We start from the raw sequence: 19,717 nt of genomic DNA, 5'->3' as shown, positions 1-19,717 counted from the left end.
AGACGTGCCTTTGCTTCATTTAGCAACATGTTTTCTTCTTGTTGTTGCCAGCAGTTCAGCTCTGAAATAGAGTTATGTTGGCACGTCTTATGGTTTAGTTCTATTTTGTGTCTGGTGTTTTCTGGAAGCTGCACTCAGACCAGAAAAGAAACCCAGGAAACAAACGGTTGCATGCCACCCCAATCTCTGAGCAATACGAGATTCCAGGGGTTCCAGGCACTCACCCAGAGTCCATGTTTCCTTTCAGCAATGAGGCACAAAGACCGTGGTGTCCTTATTATTTGTTGTTGTTTAGTCGTTTAGTCGTGTCCGACTCTTCGTGACCCCATGGACCAGAGCACGCCAGGCCCTTCTGTCTTCCACTGCCTCCTGCAGTTTGGTCAAACTCATGCTGGTAGCTTCGAGAACACTATCCAACCATCTCGTCCTCTGCCGTCCCCTTCTTCTTGTGCCCTCAATCTTTCCCAACATCAGGCTCTTTTCCAGGGAGTCTTCTCTTCTCATGAGGTGGCCAAAGTACTGGAGCCTCAGCTTCAGGATCTGTCCTTCCAGTGAGCACTCAGGGCTGATTTCCTTCAGAATGGATAGGTTTGATCTTCTTGCAGTCCATGGGACTCTCAAGAGTCTCCTCCAGCACCATAATTCAAAAGCATCAATTCTTCGGCGATCAGCCTTCTTTATGATAGTTGGTTTATTTGCAAATATATACAACCTGAGGCTATGATGGAGGGGTTAACAGCATTAACACCCCAAAGGGTCTTGTTTCTCCCATAGCCGCAGCCTTAGATTCAAACAGAAAATCAGCCATGGCTTTTTCTCAGCCTTTCCAGCCTGCATCTTCTTCCTCTAGTTCACATCACAGCCAACTCTGGCCTCCAAACTCCTGCTTTGTCTAACTAAGAGAAGGAGGAGGGGCACCGCCCACTTGCTGTCTGGCACAGAGCCCCTTTTCCTTGGTTCCTTAATGGCTCATCACCTCCCCTTTGTTCTCTTAATTGCCCGTTGGTCAGGTGATTACCCCATGGGGAAGCTAGCTTGGCTTATATTTTAACCGCCTGCTGGATCCAAGAATTCAGGAGGCTTGATTAAATTCTAACACTTACTGGGTGCAGGAATTTAAGGGAGTCTGGCACCCTTGAACTCATAACAATACTTTGAGTTCAAAGTAAGAAGCTGTGAGAGCAGAAGATCTTTCTGCATCCAGCCTCAGAGCAGTACAGGAAAATGAACAATGGCTTGATGGCTTACCACTTTTACCAACAGATTAACTGTTTTTTCCTACTGTTAACTAAGTTACTTCAAAGTTTACCTACTGTTTAAAAATTGTTTGACTGCAAACATGCAATCCCAACATACTTGAGGGTAAATCCCATATAACTAATATTATTGGGGTTCATTCATGCTCTGGGGCAGATTTGGGGAGATGTGGAGGTTTGGCAGGCAGAATAGGAAGTACCATTCGGTAGGAGGAATTAGCAGGAGGACTACTGTTTGGATACAACTCTTGTTTACTGATTATCTAATTTGCAACTAATAATTCTTTTTTAAAACAAAAAGCCCTGCTTCCACGTACAATGCAAACTTGCTTTTCCCCATATAGAGAGCTGCAGGTTCCAATGTTCTTGTTCTGTTGTAAGCAACAAAGCTAGCTCTTGACAGCTGTCCTACCACTCCTTTTGATACACTGCATTGTACAAACTCCAGACCGTCATGCGACAATGCTTAGTAATTCTTGTAAACAGTATAATTTGTTAATGAAGAATGGTGGATCTGTATGCGCAAATGATAAATCAAATAAGCAGGTATGAACAGATTTCCTCAGTTCTGTACTGTTATTATTCTGAAATTCAATTCTGTTTGGGTTGTTCTGGAAAGAAATGAATATTTTGCAGTGTTGATTCTCTCCCCCCCCCCCAAACACACACACACAAAACACAGTTCTCTAGAAGGGGGAAAGTTTATTCCTTTCAGCTCCATAAAAAAAGAAGAAATAGCTCAAAGGAGTAATTTTATTTTCAACAAGGGTATTTTTAAAGGAGTAAACAAGCACTCCAACAGGAGTTTTAAAATATGTGTGTTTATTTCTTTTGAGATTTTTTTAAGGCCTTGCTTTCCTGTAACCTTTTTTTAAAAAAAAAAAAATCCCTAGACCCTAATCTTAAAGGTTTAAGGTTGCCTTTCTGAAAGCACATGAATTCCTGAAGTAAAATGCTGGAACAACTGAGAATTCTGACATTCATCAGGACTGCTCCAGTCAGAAGTTCTGGTTATTTTGAATCGCAAAAAGTGGGGAGAAAGTTGACAGCAGAGAATTCAATACATATTCTTAGCAATAATGCTTTTCATAGATTATGCCTCCACCCCCAGCATGCATCATTTCAGACTGTTTGACTGAGCTGGTTGCCCTGTGAATTTTATGCTAAAGCACAGAGGAATGTTCAAATTTTGTTTTCAAGGTGGAAGTCCAAACTCCATGATTGCATTTGTGGTTATTTCAGATTTCCGCTGGTAATGAACACCAATAACCCACTATGTATGTATAGATTTAGAGGAAGATGTAATGTGTGTAACATGTGGCAACTTTTATGTGCAAATATGAGTTAGAAAAGCGTATCTGCTCTAGGGTCTTACTTTGTGGCTGCAGTGTTCCTAATTTGTACTGTGTAGTGATGGGTTTGGCACTAGAGAGGAAGATGAGAACACATGAGGCCAAATGATGCATGTGAGATCATCAGCTGCTTCCTAGTTTGGATTGATATGCAAAGTGCAATGGTTATAATAGATCCATGTATTTGGATTTCTTACACGATGTGCTGAGATTTGCTAAGCATTACAGAAGTGATCTTCACACACACACAAATGAAATTCACATCACATGGTATATTCTACTAAATCCAAGATCTGAGTCTGCCTATTGCTATCAAGATGCAGCCATAATATGGCCATGGAACATCAGCTTGTTCTTCCACTTTTCCTAAAACTTAAATAACTGTGTAGAAGGTTATATAAAGCAGGGGCCTCAACAAGTCTGAGGAGTAGCTTATATGATGCAATTATTATCTGGGATTTCCTTATTGTAAAGGGTACTGTTGCCCACATGGGGTGCTTTAAAAAACCCATGCAATTTAGAATTGCTATTCTCTTAGCTTGGCTACACTCAATGGAGGAGCAAAATTTCAAATAGCTATTGACTGACCAGTCTGCTATAGAATATGTGTGGCTGGATGAGCATGCTGTTAATAAAAAGACTGGTGCATTCTATGTGTCCATCTTTGTATGCGAGTATTTGCAGAGGAGAAAAGTATAGGTCAAAGATGTGCAAGGACCAAAATTATAGTTGAGCATAAAACTAGAATGACAGTACTGACTGCAACTGAACAAAGGAGATTAATAGCCTGATTTCCCATGCAGCAACTGAAACATTTTTTGTTGGCCTCTGTCCAAAACAGGATACTGAGCAACATGGATATTTAGGCTGACCCTGCACAACTCCTTTTGGTCTTATCAAATAATTTTTCCTATTGGAGTACTTACTCATTTGAAGTATCACTGTGTAAAATAAAATAAACCCAAAATGTATGTCCAATACTTGTACTTGTGGCCAGTTTAAAGATAGATTTGCAGTTCAAGACTTTACAGTATAACCTTACCTCTGCAGAAAATAGCTGCAGAGCTTTGGAATGCTTAAAAGGCATTGTAAGAGAAATGTCATTTTGAGATTGTTGCCTCAAGGACCTGAAGGTTGTACTTTCCTCCTCTATTGGCAAAATGTTGCAGCGGTGTGGTGGCTGAGGGCATTTGTCTTCTGCCCATATTTTAGTGTGATGTGAGGTTATCTGGGTATAGAACTTTATGTGTTGATCAGATCAGAGGAGGGCCAGGTTTGCTCTGGATCTGGAACTGCTAGATTCAGATAACTAGGAACTACAGGTCTTTGCTTAAAGCTTATTACATAGCTAGTGGTTGTATCACATAGGGCGGCAGTGGTTTGATTATGCAGTGAAGCCCAAAACCAGCAATCACCCAAGGCTCCAGATATAGAGAAAGCTTCAGAGGGAAGGTAATGTTGGGCTTAACGATATGACTTCATCACCCCTCTGTGTATAGGCAACTTCATCACCCCTCTGTGTATAGGCAGCAACACAAGGTAGACTTAAGTGGCTGCCACACAGCTCCAGTGAACCCTGAATTCACCCTAAAATAATCAAATTCTGAAGTAGGATCCTCACTGGATCCACTCTGGGTATATCTGGTCCTTGCTGTCCATAGTAAAACTCAGGAAAAGATCTGCTTCCATCTGCACTGCAGATGGATGTTGTGGGACTGATTATAGCAATAAAGGTCTGCATTTAAGCAAGAATGATGTCAGTGTGTCCCTCACCATATTACTCTGCCAAATGATTTCTCCCAATTTAACTTCACCATACAAAATGGCAGTATGAAAAATTATCAGAGCAATTGCCAAATTGTTTGAGGACATTCAGTGTGGACACTCAGTGGTGGAGTGACTTGACTTTTCAGCTGTCTGCCTCCCATATGCAGCCACTTAAGATACAGACGTGGCCTGGCACTGACAGATGACTGAAACTTTATTTTGATGTTTTATGAAGGCCCTATACAAGGGTGGCTATATATAGGCTTGGTTTATACTTTTATTACTTGGATGCTAAACTGCAGGAGATGAATGTGCACACTGTACACGCTGCATAAATCACACAGTATTTCTAAAATCCCTTTTGAAATTGGTAATTAAATGAGTTGGTGTTCCGCCCAATTGTATGCATGTTTACTTACCATCATATTCAGGGACTCAAGTTTCAAATCAGCATTGTGCTTTTGGGGTCAGTACAGCGTACGCCACCTCTTTTTCCTCCACCACCATCTTGCTGCCACCACTTGTCCCCTGCCTGCTCGCTCACTCTCCCCCCTCCCCTGCCCCACACCTTTGCTGCTTCCTCCTCGATTGCTGCTGCTTCCTCGGCTGCAGTCACAGTCTTCCAGAGGTGCTTTGGTGCATCCCTTACAATCTCCAAAGTACCTTCTGGGAAGGTACCTGATGATTTTAAAAAGGGCACACCACAGCAGAGGCACTTTGGTGCGACCCTTACAATTGCCAAAGTACCTTCTGGTTGCCATACCTCATTACCATGTGGGGTCTGCCAGGCCCAGTCATTACAGGACTTTAGCAAAAAACCTAAGGACCCATTTGCTTGGCTTGGCTTTTTCTGGTTGTTGTTGTATTGGAGTGCTGATTGCTTTTAGTAGCATTTGTGTATTGGATTTTAATAATTTTCAACCAGATGTTTCTTTTATTATGATTACTGCTGTTTATTATTCATTGCTGTTGCTTTTATACTTTATTTTATTCTATAAGCAGCAGTGAGAGGGTTTATCCTTAAAGGCAATCTAATCTTCTGTGCAGTCAGGGAGATTTGATCAAGCATGCACTTCTAATGCTCTTGGTCAGGCTTCCTCAAACTCGGCCCTCCAGATGTTTTGAGACTACAGTTCCCATCATCCCTGACCACTGGTCCTGCTACCTAGGGATCATGGGAGTTGTAGGCCAAAAACATCTGGAGGGCCAAGTTTGAAGAAGTCTGCTCTTGGTGTTACTTCTCTTAGAAAATATTTAGGAATTTCAGGGCCACTTCTTTTGCTATCATCCCTCCCCACTTCTTTCACCCTGCTACAAATCAATATTTTTTCCATTTCCTTTGACGCTCTTAATATATCATATGTGATGATTGCTGGTTCTTACTGTCATTATATTTGTATAAAGAAATAGCTTTTTTTAAAAAAACTTACGTAGGGTTGCCATATCACAGCCCCAGAAAACTGAACAGCAAATTATTATACAAATTGGACATAGCTGGACAATCTTATCTCATTTGTGTGATCTCTCTACTAGTTGCCAAGAAACTGAGTAGTGACAAAAGAACCCATGGAAGGGCTTGTGGGTGTTTGGCGATTACAATGCCAGGGAAGAAAGAATTGACATATTAGCTCAGCTCTTTTACCCACTCTGTCACTACTTACTGGGTGCCCTTAAGCAGGCTTGTTTTCTGTTTGCTCTAAAGAGCAGGACCCAAACCAGTAGATTCAAATTACAAGAAAGCAGATTCCAACTAAACGTTAGGAAGAACTTTCAGATGGAAAGAGCTGTTCAATAGTGAAATGGACAACCTAAGAAGGTGGTGAACTTCAATGCAGTTTTTAAAACCCTTTTTACATGGCCACCTGTCAGAGATTCTTTAGCTATGATTCCTCCATTGCAAGGGGTTAGACTAGATCACCATTTGAACTCTACAAATTCTATGATATTTTGATAATGGTTTTTTGATCTGCTCATTGATATCACACAGCTTCTTTTTTATATAATTGATTTTAATTTAAGAGTCCATGCATACACAAGCAGACAAGCAGAAAAGAGAAATGCAGCAGTAGCAGTCCCCATCATCACCCAGAGTGGCAAATAAAAAGAGGCAGAACCTTTTCACCAACAAGCACTACCTTCACTGTTAGAAAGAAGTTACAGATAGGTAGCCGTGTTGGTCTGCCATAGTCAAAACAAAACAAATTCCTTCCAGTAGCACCTTAAAGACCAACTAAGTCAGTTCTTGGTATGAGCTTTCGTGTGCATGCACACGAAAAGTGTATCTGAAGAGTGTATCTGAAGAAGTGTGCATGCACACGAAAGCTCATACCAAGAACTGACTTAGTTGGTCTTTAAGGTGCTACTGGAAGGAATTTGTTTTGTTAGAAAGAAGTTAGAGTGGAGAGTAGTTCAGCAAATGTTAAGCTCTGTCCTTCAAGTGTTTAGGTAACCATTTGGTCCACTTAGCCACTCTTTTCCATTTACATGTGATGGTTGGGAGTGGCTAAGTGGTTAAGCATCATTGCCTAGAACAAAGAAACAACTTTGGGGGGAGAAACAACTTTTTTACTAAGTACCAGGTGATTGGCACATTTTCCTGTTTTTCTCTGCAACTTGAAATGTTCTTTTTCACATAAAAGCTTAGAATCTAAACCAGGTGATGCCTTACCCAGGCACCATCTGCAGTTTCTTTAATCCAGATAATACTTGGATTTCTGGGAAAATATGGCAACCCTGCTTTTACCACTGCTAGTAATTAATCATTTTTAAAATTAGTAAGCAGATGCAGTGAGGGACAACCTCCAAATAAAGTAGCACATTAAAGGGTGGGTACCAACTCTTGCATGACAAGGCCAACTGGTTTCCATTTTACAAAGAATTAGAAAAGGATGTGGTGCCTCGAAAACAACCAACCAAAATATTGCTCAATAATTAAACACCTTTCGAAATGTCTAGGGTTTTCCCATATGATCAGTTTTGTTCAATTAACAGTGTACAAAGTCAACAAATTGTCTCTGAAGTTTGTACTACAGTCCTGAGGATATCACAATTACACAGTACAGTATTCAAATTTGCAATATTATTTGCCCAAAGGAAATAGTATGTCCGTATGTATTATGTTTATTGTTTGGAATGTACATCAGGCACCTAATAAGTATTGCATGTGACTTGATTAGTGGCACAGCCTTCCTCATTCTGCACTTACATCATTTCATTAATTTTTATCCCATTCTCTTTCTTTGAATTCCCCCTACCCTGTGCAGGAGTACTCGTTCAAAATGGTAATGGTGAGGTGCATCCATTAAAAAAAACAAAAAACACAAACACCATTGCTGTTGATTTTCTCATTTGGCTTTGTTTGTCATAATTTGCTCTGACCTCCTGTGATGATGTGTTAATAAATACTTGTAAGGGGGGAGCACAGCCATACACTCCCACACAATGAGGCTACTCCTTTCCATGTCTCTTGTATTTATTAAATTTCTATCCTCCCCTTCTTCCCAAAGGAGCCATGTCTTGCTAGTTCTGCACCAATATTATCAGTACTTTTTGGTAAAAAAAACACACAAATAAATCAATGAGTTGCTGGCACTCTTTTGTCTTGAATGAAGTGTCATGGGTGCCATGACATCATGGCTGCTATGGACAGAAAAAACTAAACTAAAAAAGAGGTGCTGGTATTCTCTACTAGTGAGTACTGACACATCAAAAGCATTGATGATGATGATTTAATTTATGAATTGTTTCTCATGAGGCATCTTGAAGCACTTTACAATATAAAACATATATAAAACAGTTACATATATAAAAACAGTTGAAAACAATTGCATATAATAACATTTTTAATTAAAAAAAACCACCTATAAATATAAAAAACCAGTTTAAAATATAAACAGCAGATACATGAAATCAGTTCAGATGCAGGACAGAAACCAACTTGGGATCAAAGTTTTAGAAGGCTTGCTGGGAGAGGAATGTCTTTAGCAGGCACCAAAAAGCCAACAGAGAAAGTGCCTATCTGATATGCAATGGAAGAGAATTCCAAAGGATGGGTAGTACCACACTGAAGGCCCTATACGCCAGTCTTGCACTTGTATTATTAGCCTGTAAAGGAGCTTTTTCAGAATTATTGTGCAAAGACTGTGATGCCCTCAGGACATGCTTTTCACTGATCACGTGGGAAAAGCATCTGAGGTGGGAAGGCAGGATTTACTGTGTTACAAAAATAATATTGCTTTATAACACATTGTTGTCTTCTTTTGTTTTAGGGGCCTCTTGGACTGGATGGCAAACCAGTAAGTTATGCTCTGAGTAACACACGCACACTGTGGATGAATTAAAAGTGTCAGTATTCAGCTATATGCAAAAGCATAAGGAGGAGAAGCTGCTTGGCACTGCTCCACGGTATCTAAAATCCATTGATTTAACTGTGTGAACCTAGTTGGGTTGTACTAATGGGCCCAGAGCTCATGAAAGTATTCTGAGAAAGTGAATATTCTGAGAAAGCTTTACTGAAGAATAAAATATTTACGTTCTAATAAAGCAAGAATAAAAACCGTCACCTGAGAGTCACAGCTGCTCTGTGGGCCCCAAATATGGTCTAGCTCTCAGTCAGTGAGTTAGTCAACCAACGTCTCGGCTGCACCACTTCAGATTGTTCACATGATTAAATGCATCTCTATAGAGGGGGGAAATATTTCACATACATAAATATATAGAAGTCAGGAGAAAGGGTCTAGCATAAATATCCACAAATAAAGACAGGGGAAAGGTTAAATCAGGGATGTTCCTCATCCCTACATTAGAGGTAAATGGCCCCTCTTTCTCCTTGAAATAATTTGTTTTAGTAAAAGTTTGGGGGGGGAGCGCGGAACTGTAGATTAATCAGCTACTTCCTTACTATCCTCTTGTTGATCTCTACAGGGGCCTCCAGGAGCCAAAGGGGAAAAGGTAAGATTGGCCATTCAGAACATTGCCTTAAAATTTCTTAAGTAGGTTCCTAAGCATTCTAATAAGAGTTGTGCCTCAATTCTTTCTTTTTTTAAATCATCTTCCTGTTTGGCCTTTGGGTCATATTGTTTCCTGTGTCCACTGTCAGGAATTTGCTTTTCCATACACAAGGCTTCTGTATCAGAATCTGTAGTCCCAGTTGCCACTGGGAATTCCCACTAGGACATATTTCTTTTGCATTCCATTAGGGAAGGATGGGTAATTTGTGGCCTTCCAGACCATGTCTCCACACCCTTGGCCCTGCTGGTTGGGGTGGGTGGAGCCCAATGACATCAGGAGGGCCACAGGTTACCTGTTGCTGCATGGACCCTCTGATTTTGACATGATTGCCATCAAAGGATTCCACAGAACCAAAAGCTCCTTACAGCTCTAGAAATAAATTTTATACTGGGAGGTGTACCATGTGACTAGTTAGAGATACACCAAATTATATGTTTTCTAAATTAGCCAAATATAAGGGTTCAAGCACTTTCAATGGCTTTGAGCAACTACTCAACTCAACCAACCCACTGGGAAGGGCAAACATCTCCCAGCTATATAACAGTCTCACACAGCTGGCTACACTTCCTCTTACTTCATTACGAATAAAAATGGGGTAAAGATTTTGGAGAAGAATTAGAGGAACAACTCTGGAAACAAATGGGAAATAAACTCCCATTTGGATGCATCTCAATTAGAACTCAAGAAAATGCTTTAAAGATATCACGTTGCCCAGCCAAATTATATAGAATTAATTGTTACACATCCAACCTTTGCTGGAGGGAATGCAATTTGCCTGGCTCTCTGCTACATATGTGGTGGTTTTGCCCAAAATGTATTCTCAAATGATAGAGCAATCGCTACAACCAGACCCCAAATTAGCCCTACTATCTTATTTTACTCGTCAGTTTAAGAACATAACCAGCAAACACCTCATCCTCCACTTACTAACTGCAGCTAGATTAGTGACTGCGAATAATAGGAAAACTTTAAATGCAAATCTTTTGGAAGCCTGGATTTCACAAGTGTGGGACAACGTGCTTATGGACAAATTAATTATTTCACAAAAGGAATATCAATCAGGCAGTGGGGGGGAGATTCATACCTTCTGTACAACATGATATCCTTTTATTGACTTATGGAACCTCATGGAAAGACACTTTTCATTTGATTGCCTTTCTTGGAGCATCTAAAACTACAACCATCAGCCCCTATTTTTCTTTCTTTTCTATACAACTACTAAGCTCTGTTTTCCTTGTATGGATGTGTTTTGTTTCCTGAAATAAAAAAATCAAATTTTTTAAAAATTCCACAGATATTTTACCCATGCCCTGTCTTGATACCACAATCCCACAGGAATTCCTTGCATGTGCCCTAACTATTTTTTTGCATATAGATCGGCAGTCCTTTAAATGGAAAGACTGAGGCCTTTGCATGCATGAAATGTGTGAAGGACGTCCATCACATGGTCAAATTTGGAAACTTCCTTCATTCAATTGGTCACCCTTTTCCATTGTATGTGGAAGAAATGAATTCTCTCATCACAGCAACTCTTAAACAACAAATAAATGAAATGGGGGAAAGAAGAATTATGATGACTTTTCTGTTTTGCAGGGGGATCAAGGAGACATCGGCCCAAGAGTAAGCACTGTTTCTAACTATGAACATTTTTAAAGCTTATGTTAGAGCCTGGCTTTGATAAGCACAGACAGATGTACTTGCATGTGAAGACGAAACAAGGTGAAAAATGAAAAATTGTGTGTGCAGCAGCACTTTATCATATTCATCCCACTCCATTTAGGTTTCTCTATCTCCTCTTTTGTTATTCCTCCATCGCTTTTTTTTTATTGTCAGCTTACAATGATCTCTAATGATGTCTATAATGAAAACAAATTAATTGGAAGAAGAGGATGACTATGATAACTCAGGAGGAAATTTGGTGCCTTAAATTCTTGGCATGTATTAGAAAATCGAAGCCCAAATTTAAGATGATTCTCAGCTGAATTAGATATTTTTTTAAAAAGGCAGAAAAAGACCATAGGGCAATGAGGAAATTGATAGTGAACTTGTTTCATCTTTCCTTTTCTTGGTCCTCATCCATATGGAAGACTGCCTCATTAAACTATAAAAGTTAGAATTTAATAAACCTTTCTTAACGTCATACAAGCTAGCATATGGGCATCCTTCCTCTGATTCATTTTCTTTCTACTTAATTTTAATGGAGTGGGACTGAGTTCAGCTGTAATATATACATGTCCACAACAGGATTTCCACCTCCAGTGAACTGAAGAGATGCATTTTTTTTTGTTGTTGTTTCTAGGCAAAGCATTGTTCTATTTCCCACTCCCCACTCCTCAGGGATTTGCAATCAACTTTATTAAGTGTCTTCTTGTGCATTTGTATGAGGTAGAGACAAAAACAAACAAAACAAAAAGCCTGAAATTAAGTGTTCTGGAAATTAGTTCAAAGAATATTGTTTTTAAACTTGAGAATAGTGAAACTGAGCAGGCATCAACTGATAAATAGGACCAGGAGCTTAATCACAGCAGCTTAGATTTTACAGCAAGTAAAATAATGAATGCTGGTATGGGAAATTATAAAATGGACAGGCCAAACCTAGCCAACCTATGGGTCAACCCTTCACCTAAAGGCTCCATTTGGATTCTGGGGGTCTCTGCATCTGTTTTAGAATAAGTTTCTAGCCTCCATGAACAAAGACATTTGCTTGAAAATGTGGTAGCAAAAACCAAAGCAAGTTGAAAGAGCAGTCCAAATTCTTTTTTCTTTTTTTAATGTCACAGTTTTTGTATTTAAGGATTGCAGTTTTGGAATAGTAATAGTCACAGTTATTTATCCATAGTAGGGATGTTTTCGTGGGAGAGGCGAAAAATAGGCAAAACAACTGTTTAAAAAATTTCCCCAAGCTTTTATCATTATTAAATGGCAATTATTTATTGCTGGAACTCCGCTGCTTATGCTTTTAAAAGGTTTGCTGTCATTAATAAAATCAATAAATGTAATCCATACTCAAATACAGCACAAGCAGGAATCTGGAAATGAAACTAAGCATGAGTCCCTCCAGGTGACAAAGGCTACACAGAATGTCAAACATATAATATGCATATAGGTATGATATTGCATTTATTCCATTCAGAGAACATTTATCCCATTTCATAGCTGAAGAACACTGAGGCACATGAAGACATGCCTGGTTCAATATTGGCTAGTGAATTCAAGGTACAGAATCCTCCTGCTGTTATGCCCAAAGTGGCTGCCATGGAGAACAGCCTTTGCAGCTACTAGGGAATGGAGAAGCCTGGCGTTTGGCTTCAGCATGCGCATGCATGCTGTGCCAATGCTGCAGATTGATTCTGTATCATCTCCTGTGAGGGCAGCCATATAGCTGAGTAATCCAGGAATATGCTAGACATTAGATCAGCCTTTGCCATCCTGATACCCTTCTCATATGCCATCAAATCAGTACAGTGTAGGTGAAAAAACCTGTCAGCAAGGCCAGTGAATCAATGAGCACTGAAAAAACACTGATGAGATAATAATAATAATAATAATAATTTATTATTTGTACCCCGCCCATCTGGCTGGGTTTCCCCAGCCACTCTGGGCGGCTTCCAACAGAGATAAAAAATACACTAAAATGTCACATATTAAAAACTTCCCTGAACAGGGCTGCCTTCAGATGTCTTCTGAATGTCAGGTAGTTGTCCATCGCCTTGACATCCGATGGGAGGGCATTCCACAGGGCGGGCGCCACCACTGAGAAGGCCCTCTGCCTGGTTCCCTGCAACTTGGCCTCTCGCAGTGAGGGAACCGCCAGAAGGCCCTCGGAGCTGGACCTCAGTGTCCGGGCAGAACGATGGGGGAGGAGACGCTCCTTCAGATATACTGGACCGAGGCCATTTAGGGCTTTAAAGGTCAGCACCAACACTTTGAATTGTGCTCGGAAACGTACTGGGAGCCAATGTAGGTCTTTCAAGACCGGTGTTATATGGTCTCGGCGGCCGCTCCCAGTCACTAGTCTAGCTGCCGCATTCTGTATTAGTTGTAGTTTCCGGGTCACCTTCAAAGGTAGCCCCACGTAGAGCGCATTGCAGTAGTCCAAGCGGGAGATAACCAGAGCATGTACCACTCTGGCGAGACAGTCCGCAGGCAGATAGGGTCTCAGCCTACGTACCAGATGGAGCTGGTAAACAGCTGCCCTGGATACAGATTTGACCTGTGCCTCCATGGACAGCTGTGAGTCCAAAATGACTCCCAGGCTGCGCACCTGGTCCTTCAGGGGCACAGTTACCCCATTCAGGACCAGGGAATCCTCCACACCTGCCCGCCTCCTGTCCCCCAAAAACAGTACTTCTGTCTTGTCAGGATTCAACCTCAATCTGTTAGCCGCCATCCATCCTCCAACCGCCTCCAGACACTCACACAGGACCTTTACCGCCTTCACTGGTTCTGATTTAAAAGAGAGGTAGAGCTGGGTATCATCTGCATACTGATGAACACCCAGCCCAAACCTCCTGATGATCGCTCCCAGCGGCTGCATGTAGATGTTGAAAAGCATGGGGGAGAGGACAGAACCCTGAGGCACCCCACAAGTGAGCGGCCAGGGGTCTGAACACTCATCCCCCACCACCACTTTCTGAACACGGCCCAGGAGGAAGGAGCGGAACCACTGTATAACAGTGCCCCCAGCTCCCAGCCCCTCAAGACGGTCCAGAAGGATGTCATGGTCGATGGTATCAAACGCCGCTGAGAGATCCAGCAGAACTAGGAAACAGCTCTCACCTTTGTCCCTAGCCCGCCGGAGATCATCAACCAGTGCGACCAAGGCAGTTTCAGTCCCATGATGAGGCCTGAATCCCGACTGGAAGGGATCCAAATGGTCCGCTTCTTCCAGGCGTGCCTGGAGTTGTTCAGCAACCACTCGCTCAATCACCTTGCCCAAGAATGGGAGGTTTGAGACTGGGCGATAATTGGCCATCGTGGCCGCATCTAAAGATGGTTTTTTAAGAAGCGGTTTAATAACCGCCTCTTTCAGCGGGTCTGGGAAGGCTCCCTCACGGAGGGAAGCATTCACCACCCCACGAAGCCCATCGCCCAGTCCTTCCCGGCTAGCTTTTATAAGCCAGGATGGGCAAGGATCCAGGAGACAGGTGGTTGGCTTCACTCGTCCAAGCAGCCTGTCCACATCCTCGGAGGTAACAGATTGAAATTGATCCCACACAACTTGACCAGACAGGACTCTAGCACTCTCCCGCCCCGGCCCTGCTCCCATGGTGGAGTCTACTTCTTCCCGAATCTGAGCGATTTTATCTGCAAAAAAATTTGCAAAATCATTGCAGGAGAACATGTGGCCCGTACTGGGCCCCGATGTTACAGGTGGTTCCGCTAAATTGCGAACCACCTGAAAGAGTCTCCTGCTGCTGTTTTCTGCAGATGCAATAGAGGCGGTGAAGAAAGTCTTCTTCGCCGTCGCTATCGCCACTTGGTAGGCTCGACGTTGAGCTCTAACCCGTGTCCGGTCAGATTCAGAATGAGTTATCCGCCACCGGCGCTCTAGCCGTCTCAACGATTGTTTCATTGCCCTCAGATCCGTGGAAAACCACGGGGCTCTCCGGGCTTCATGCAATCGGAGAGGGCGCTTCGGAGCCAAACAGTCAATAGCCCTGGTTAATTCCACATTCCAGCGGGCCACCAGGGAATCGGCTGAAAGGCCATCAACATGGGATAAAGCATCCCCAACCACTCTCTGGAAACCATTTGGATCCATTAAGTGGCGGGGGCGGACCATCCGAATCGGTCCCACCTCCCTGTAGAGGGGATGGGTCGCGGAGAAGTCCAGTTGCACCAGGAAGTGATCTGACCATGGCACTTCTTTCGTTTCGCTTTTACTTAGTGTCAGATCACCAACATCCGTAGAGGTAAACACCAGGTCCAAGGCATGTCCGCGGCTATGGGTTGGGCCAGACTTATTCAGGGACAGCCCCATGGAGGCCATGCTTTCCACGAAGTCCCGAGCGGCCCCTTGTAAGGTCGTGTCGGCATGGATGTTGAAATCCCCTAGGACGACCAAGCTAGGTGTCTCCAGGAGAACATCCGCCACGACCTGAAGCAGCTCGGGCAGGGAATCCTTGGTGCAGCGGGGAGGTCGGTACACCAAAAGGAATCCTGTACTGCCCCTATTGCCCAACTTCCAGAACATGCACTCAGAAAACTGGGTCTTCCCAATAGGACGCCTGGTGCAAACTAATGACTTCCTAAAAATCACTGCAACCCCCCCTCCCCGCCCACATGACCTGGGTTGCTGTGCGTAAGAGAAACCTGGTGGACAAGCAGCGGCAAGGACAGGCCCATCTGCTTCATCCAACCAAGTCTCTGTTACACATGCCAGGTCAAGTCCTCCATCCATGATCAAGTCATGGATGGCAGTGGTCTTATGAATCATTGACCTGGCATTGCACAGCAGCACTTTCAGGTCATGTGGGTATCCCTTGCTGATTCTAGTATTCATCCGGTCAGGACCAGACCCAGAGGCAGGGATAGTCCTCAGACAACGACTAAACCTGCCTCCTCTGTAATGACATGGTCTGGTCTTAGCGTAACTCCTCCTCCTACCCGTGATCACTGAGATCGGTTGTCCCAGTGCATTCCCCCCTGTGAAGCATATCCCAGCCATTTTATGGGCTGGGGCCCATTCCCCGGCAGCCCTGACCCCTCCCCTTAAGAGCAAAATAACCCCTTTAAGAAACAAACAAACAAACAAACAAAAAAACACAAATAAGACAATGTAAACAAAAAACAATAGAAATTACAAAAATTACAAAAACATAAAATCAAACAAATTCCCAGGCCCAATAAACATCCACCGCACCCCCCCCCCACATACAAAAAATTCAAAATTAAAATTTTAAAACATTTTAAAAGCACTCTGCACCCCTCCGGCAGTAACAGCAACTGTTCCAGTGAGGCCCGTCAGGCCCTGCCCCAGGCCAGATGGTGAGTGGCAGGAAGGAGCAGGGCCCTCAGACACTCACATGCAGGAGAGTCCTCCCGGGCAGCAGAGTCCAGCAGTCCTTTATGAGGCCTCAGGCCCTGCCCCAGGCCAGATGGTGAGTGGCAGGAAGGAGCAGGGCCCTCAGACACTCACATGCAGGAGATTCTAGAACCTTCTAACTTTATAATTGAGAATGTTATGGAGGCCCTTGATCATAGGAAGTACAGTATACCCTATGTGTAATCTTTTTAAGCTAATATAACTACTTTGAAAAAAATTAGGAATTCCTTTTTCAAATTACACAATACTCACTGTGATGCAAACTACTGTGAAATATATTCTGTAGGGAAAATGTTTCCTGTACGTTATCAGAAGTAGGACAGCACACTTTATATTATGATATTGCTCTGTTTCACGTGGCAAATTATATCTGGATGCACCTCATAAAGTAGGATTTAGAGGCTTTCATCCTCAAACTATCTATGTAGGAAATCTTGTGCTATTTTATGAACAAAACCATATCAGTATAAGTTCCTGAGACAAGATTATACCTGAAAGAGTAGTAAGGAAAAGGTGTGTGGTGACTGGTGATGCCTGGTATCTGTTCCTAGAAGAGAGTTGTCACCATTAAATATAAACCATTGAATGGAGACCATTTAGAAATATGTTACGTTTTAAAAAGATGGAAAACGTTGCAAGCAGTCCCCAGATGTTATCAATTACGCATGAAAGCAGTCTGCATTTAGAAGCATTCATGTTATGAAATATGTTCATGCCCCAGTTTCTCAAATGCGTTGTATCCCTTGGGGAAACTGAGCTCCAGTCACTCAGCAGGATCATCAAGTAATCAGATTATGGTACTAACTGTTTGTGATTTCTCTCTCTCTCTCTCTCTCTCTCTCTCTCTCTCTCTCTCACACACACACACACACACACACACACACACACAAATGTTAATGATTCTGGATGTTTAGGACATTTATTTGGCTCCTCAGTCCTTCTGTTTTCTCTTCCAATTCCTGGGACCTTTCCTGTGACACCACCTGGCCTCAATTATCTTTACTTCCTTAACTTGAGCAATATCTTTTCTTTAGCCTCAGTGATAGACTTTATTTCCTAAAGTTGTTTCCTGGTTTATATGGGAGGATACATTATTTCAGATTACATGTTCTGTGGTGGCAGTAAAGAAAAAACAATCAGCAGCTGCTAATGCCTCTGAAAGAAAGAGTTGTCTTAAGAGGGGGTTTTTTAGAGACAGGGTAATAATTTAATTAAAATGGAAATTGCATAATTTTCTTTGAGCGCATCCTGTTCTGAAACTATGCATTAAGCTTGAGTAGTACCAGCTTAATGCATCTATTCTGTTTGACAACATCTTTCTCATGGAAAAACATGGTGCCAGTATTCTTTTCCCAGTTCAAAATTACAGTTATTTTTAAAGAATTAGCTCAGACTTCCCCAAAATGTATTTCTTTTAATTTAACTGAAACTGAAACAATTATGTTTGAATCTGTTTCATCAATCATGCATTTTGCATGATCTGCTTGCATACAATTCCCCAAGCATTTTCAGTTGCTTTCAAAGCAAAACAAAAGAAATTCAGGCTCGTAAATTTTCAAGAAGACAGTGGTGAAGGACAACAGTATGCTTTTTTAAAAAAAATTAAATTATTATTATTTTTAATATCCATTTTTCCCATCCTGAAGGAATCATTAAAAGTGCTTAACAAGCAAGCAAAACACACACACACAAAAAATGTCTTAATTAAAATGCATGAGCAACCCAAACAGACTTAAGAACATCAAAAACAGAAAAGTCAAAAGACTAGAACTAGGGTTGCCATATATCCACAATTTCCCTAGACATATCTGGAATACTGCAGTCAGCAGCAGTGTCTGGGCATAAATCAGAAAAAAAAATGTCCAGGAAAATCTGGGTGTATGGCAACCCATGTTGACAGTGCCATTTTTGCTGATTTTGCATAAAAATAGCTCAAAAATGGCAAATTCTTTTTGGCGATTTTGCCAAAAAAGTTCAACTCTGGGCAAAAAACATCCCATCTTTGTAGTCCAGCTTCCTTGTTTTCACAGTAGTGAACCAGATGCTTCTGAGAAGCCTACTAGCAGGACATGAAAGCAGCGACTCTCCACTGTTTTTGTATCTCAGAACAGTGCTTCAGAACACGAAATTAAGTGTCTTCTGCTGAAATTTGATAGGGCTTTTTAATGAGACTGAATTTCTGGTTGAAGCATACAGCATTTGCAACAAATGGAGAGGAGTGTTGCTGTACTGTTGTTTTGCAAAACTCGGTACTCGGTCAAGTTCCACAGTTTGTCCTGTTGCTGACTAGCTTTTACTGAATTTTGATAAATATGCCAGCCCACAGAAACAAGCAAGGAGCTGATAATAAATATACCACATGTAACAGTTCTTGACAGTTACTGCAGTATACTTAATAAAAGTAAAAAGAAATGGGGAAACTGTTTAGAATGGGTATTTAAAAAACTAGCAATGCTACCATTGTTATCTATGTACTAAATCAAATCAAAATGAATGTACAAGACATTTACTAGGAAACAAGATAATCAGTGTATGCAAAAATACATTCAGGGGGAACAGTGAAGTATTTGCAACCCATAGCTATGTATTTCCAAAAAGTCAGTGATATATTGGGCATTGACTATGATTGAAATTCCTTCTCCCAGTTCTCTAGAGGAGCCTTCCCCAACCTGGTGCCCTCCAGACATTTTTGGAGTACATCATCCCTGGTCTTTGACCATGCCGGCCACTGCTGATAAGGATAGGAGCCCACAGCATCTGAAGAACACAAAGTTGAGGAAAGCTGCCCTAGAATAAAGCAGTTGCTGCCCTCTGTTGTTTTAGTGTTGTTCAGAACAAGAACCAAGGTTCTGCTATGCTGTCGAGAGTCCTCTCTGTTGTCAAAGTAGTTAGAAATAGGATGTGGAAAGAAAGTGGGTTCTACTCTCATTAAGTCATGCAACCGTTTTACTTAAAATCATGACCATTTGTTTCCAAGAGTGTTGCAGATTGTCTTTGCTCAGCCCTGGGCAACATGAGTTGTTTTCTACAAAAACAACTTATTTTTTTTCAAATTTCTTTTCCAAGAGGTGCTTCTTATTTGGTGTTGCTAGCAGTTATACCAAAACAAATGCGTAGATCTCGCATGTTGATCTGTCCTTCAGCTAAGATTTTAATCGTTCGTGTACTCAACTAAAACAATTTACATGCAGTTCAATGAGACTTGCCTCAGGACAGAGGATGAGGATATGAAAATGTTACATCTGTGTTGCAGATGCTACATGCAACTTACAACTTTGCAGACA

At 41.8% G+C, this 19,717-nt stretch overlaps 1 protein-coding gene across 1 annotated transcript in view; it reads left to right on the top strand.

Moving 5' to 3' along the window:
• Positions 1-19,717, top strand: part of COL23A1 (collagen type XXIII alpha 1 chain) — a 310,455-nt gene that overhangs the window by 251,070 nt on the left and 39,668 nt on the right. The window contains exons 5-7 of the mRNA XM_081851422.1: positions 8,644-8,670; positions 9,299-9,325; positions 10,979-11,005. Coding sequence (XP_081707548.1) covers positions 8,644-8,670; positions 9,299-9,325; positions 10,979-11,005 — 81 coding nt within the window. The remainder of the gene's footprint in view (positions 1-8,643; positions 8,671-9,298; positions 9,326-10,978; positions 11,006-19,717) is intronic.

The sequence above is a fragment of the Podarcis erhardii genome, assembly GCF_964252035.2.
Source record: "Podarcis erhardii genome assembly, chromosome: 2".
NCBI classification, from domain to species: domain Eukaryota; kingdom Metazoa; phylum Chordata; class Lepidosauria; order Squamata; family Lacertidae; genus Podarcis; species Podarcis erhardii.
This window is presented reverse-complemented; position numbering and strand designations above follow the sequence as displayed.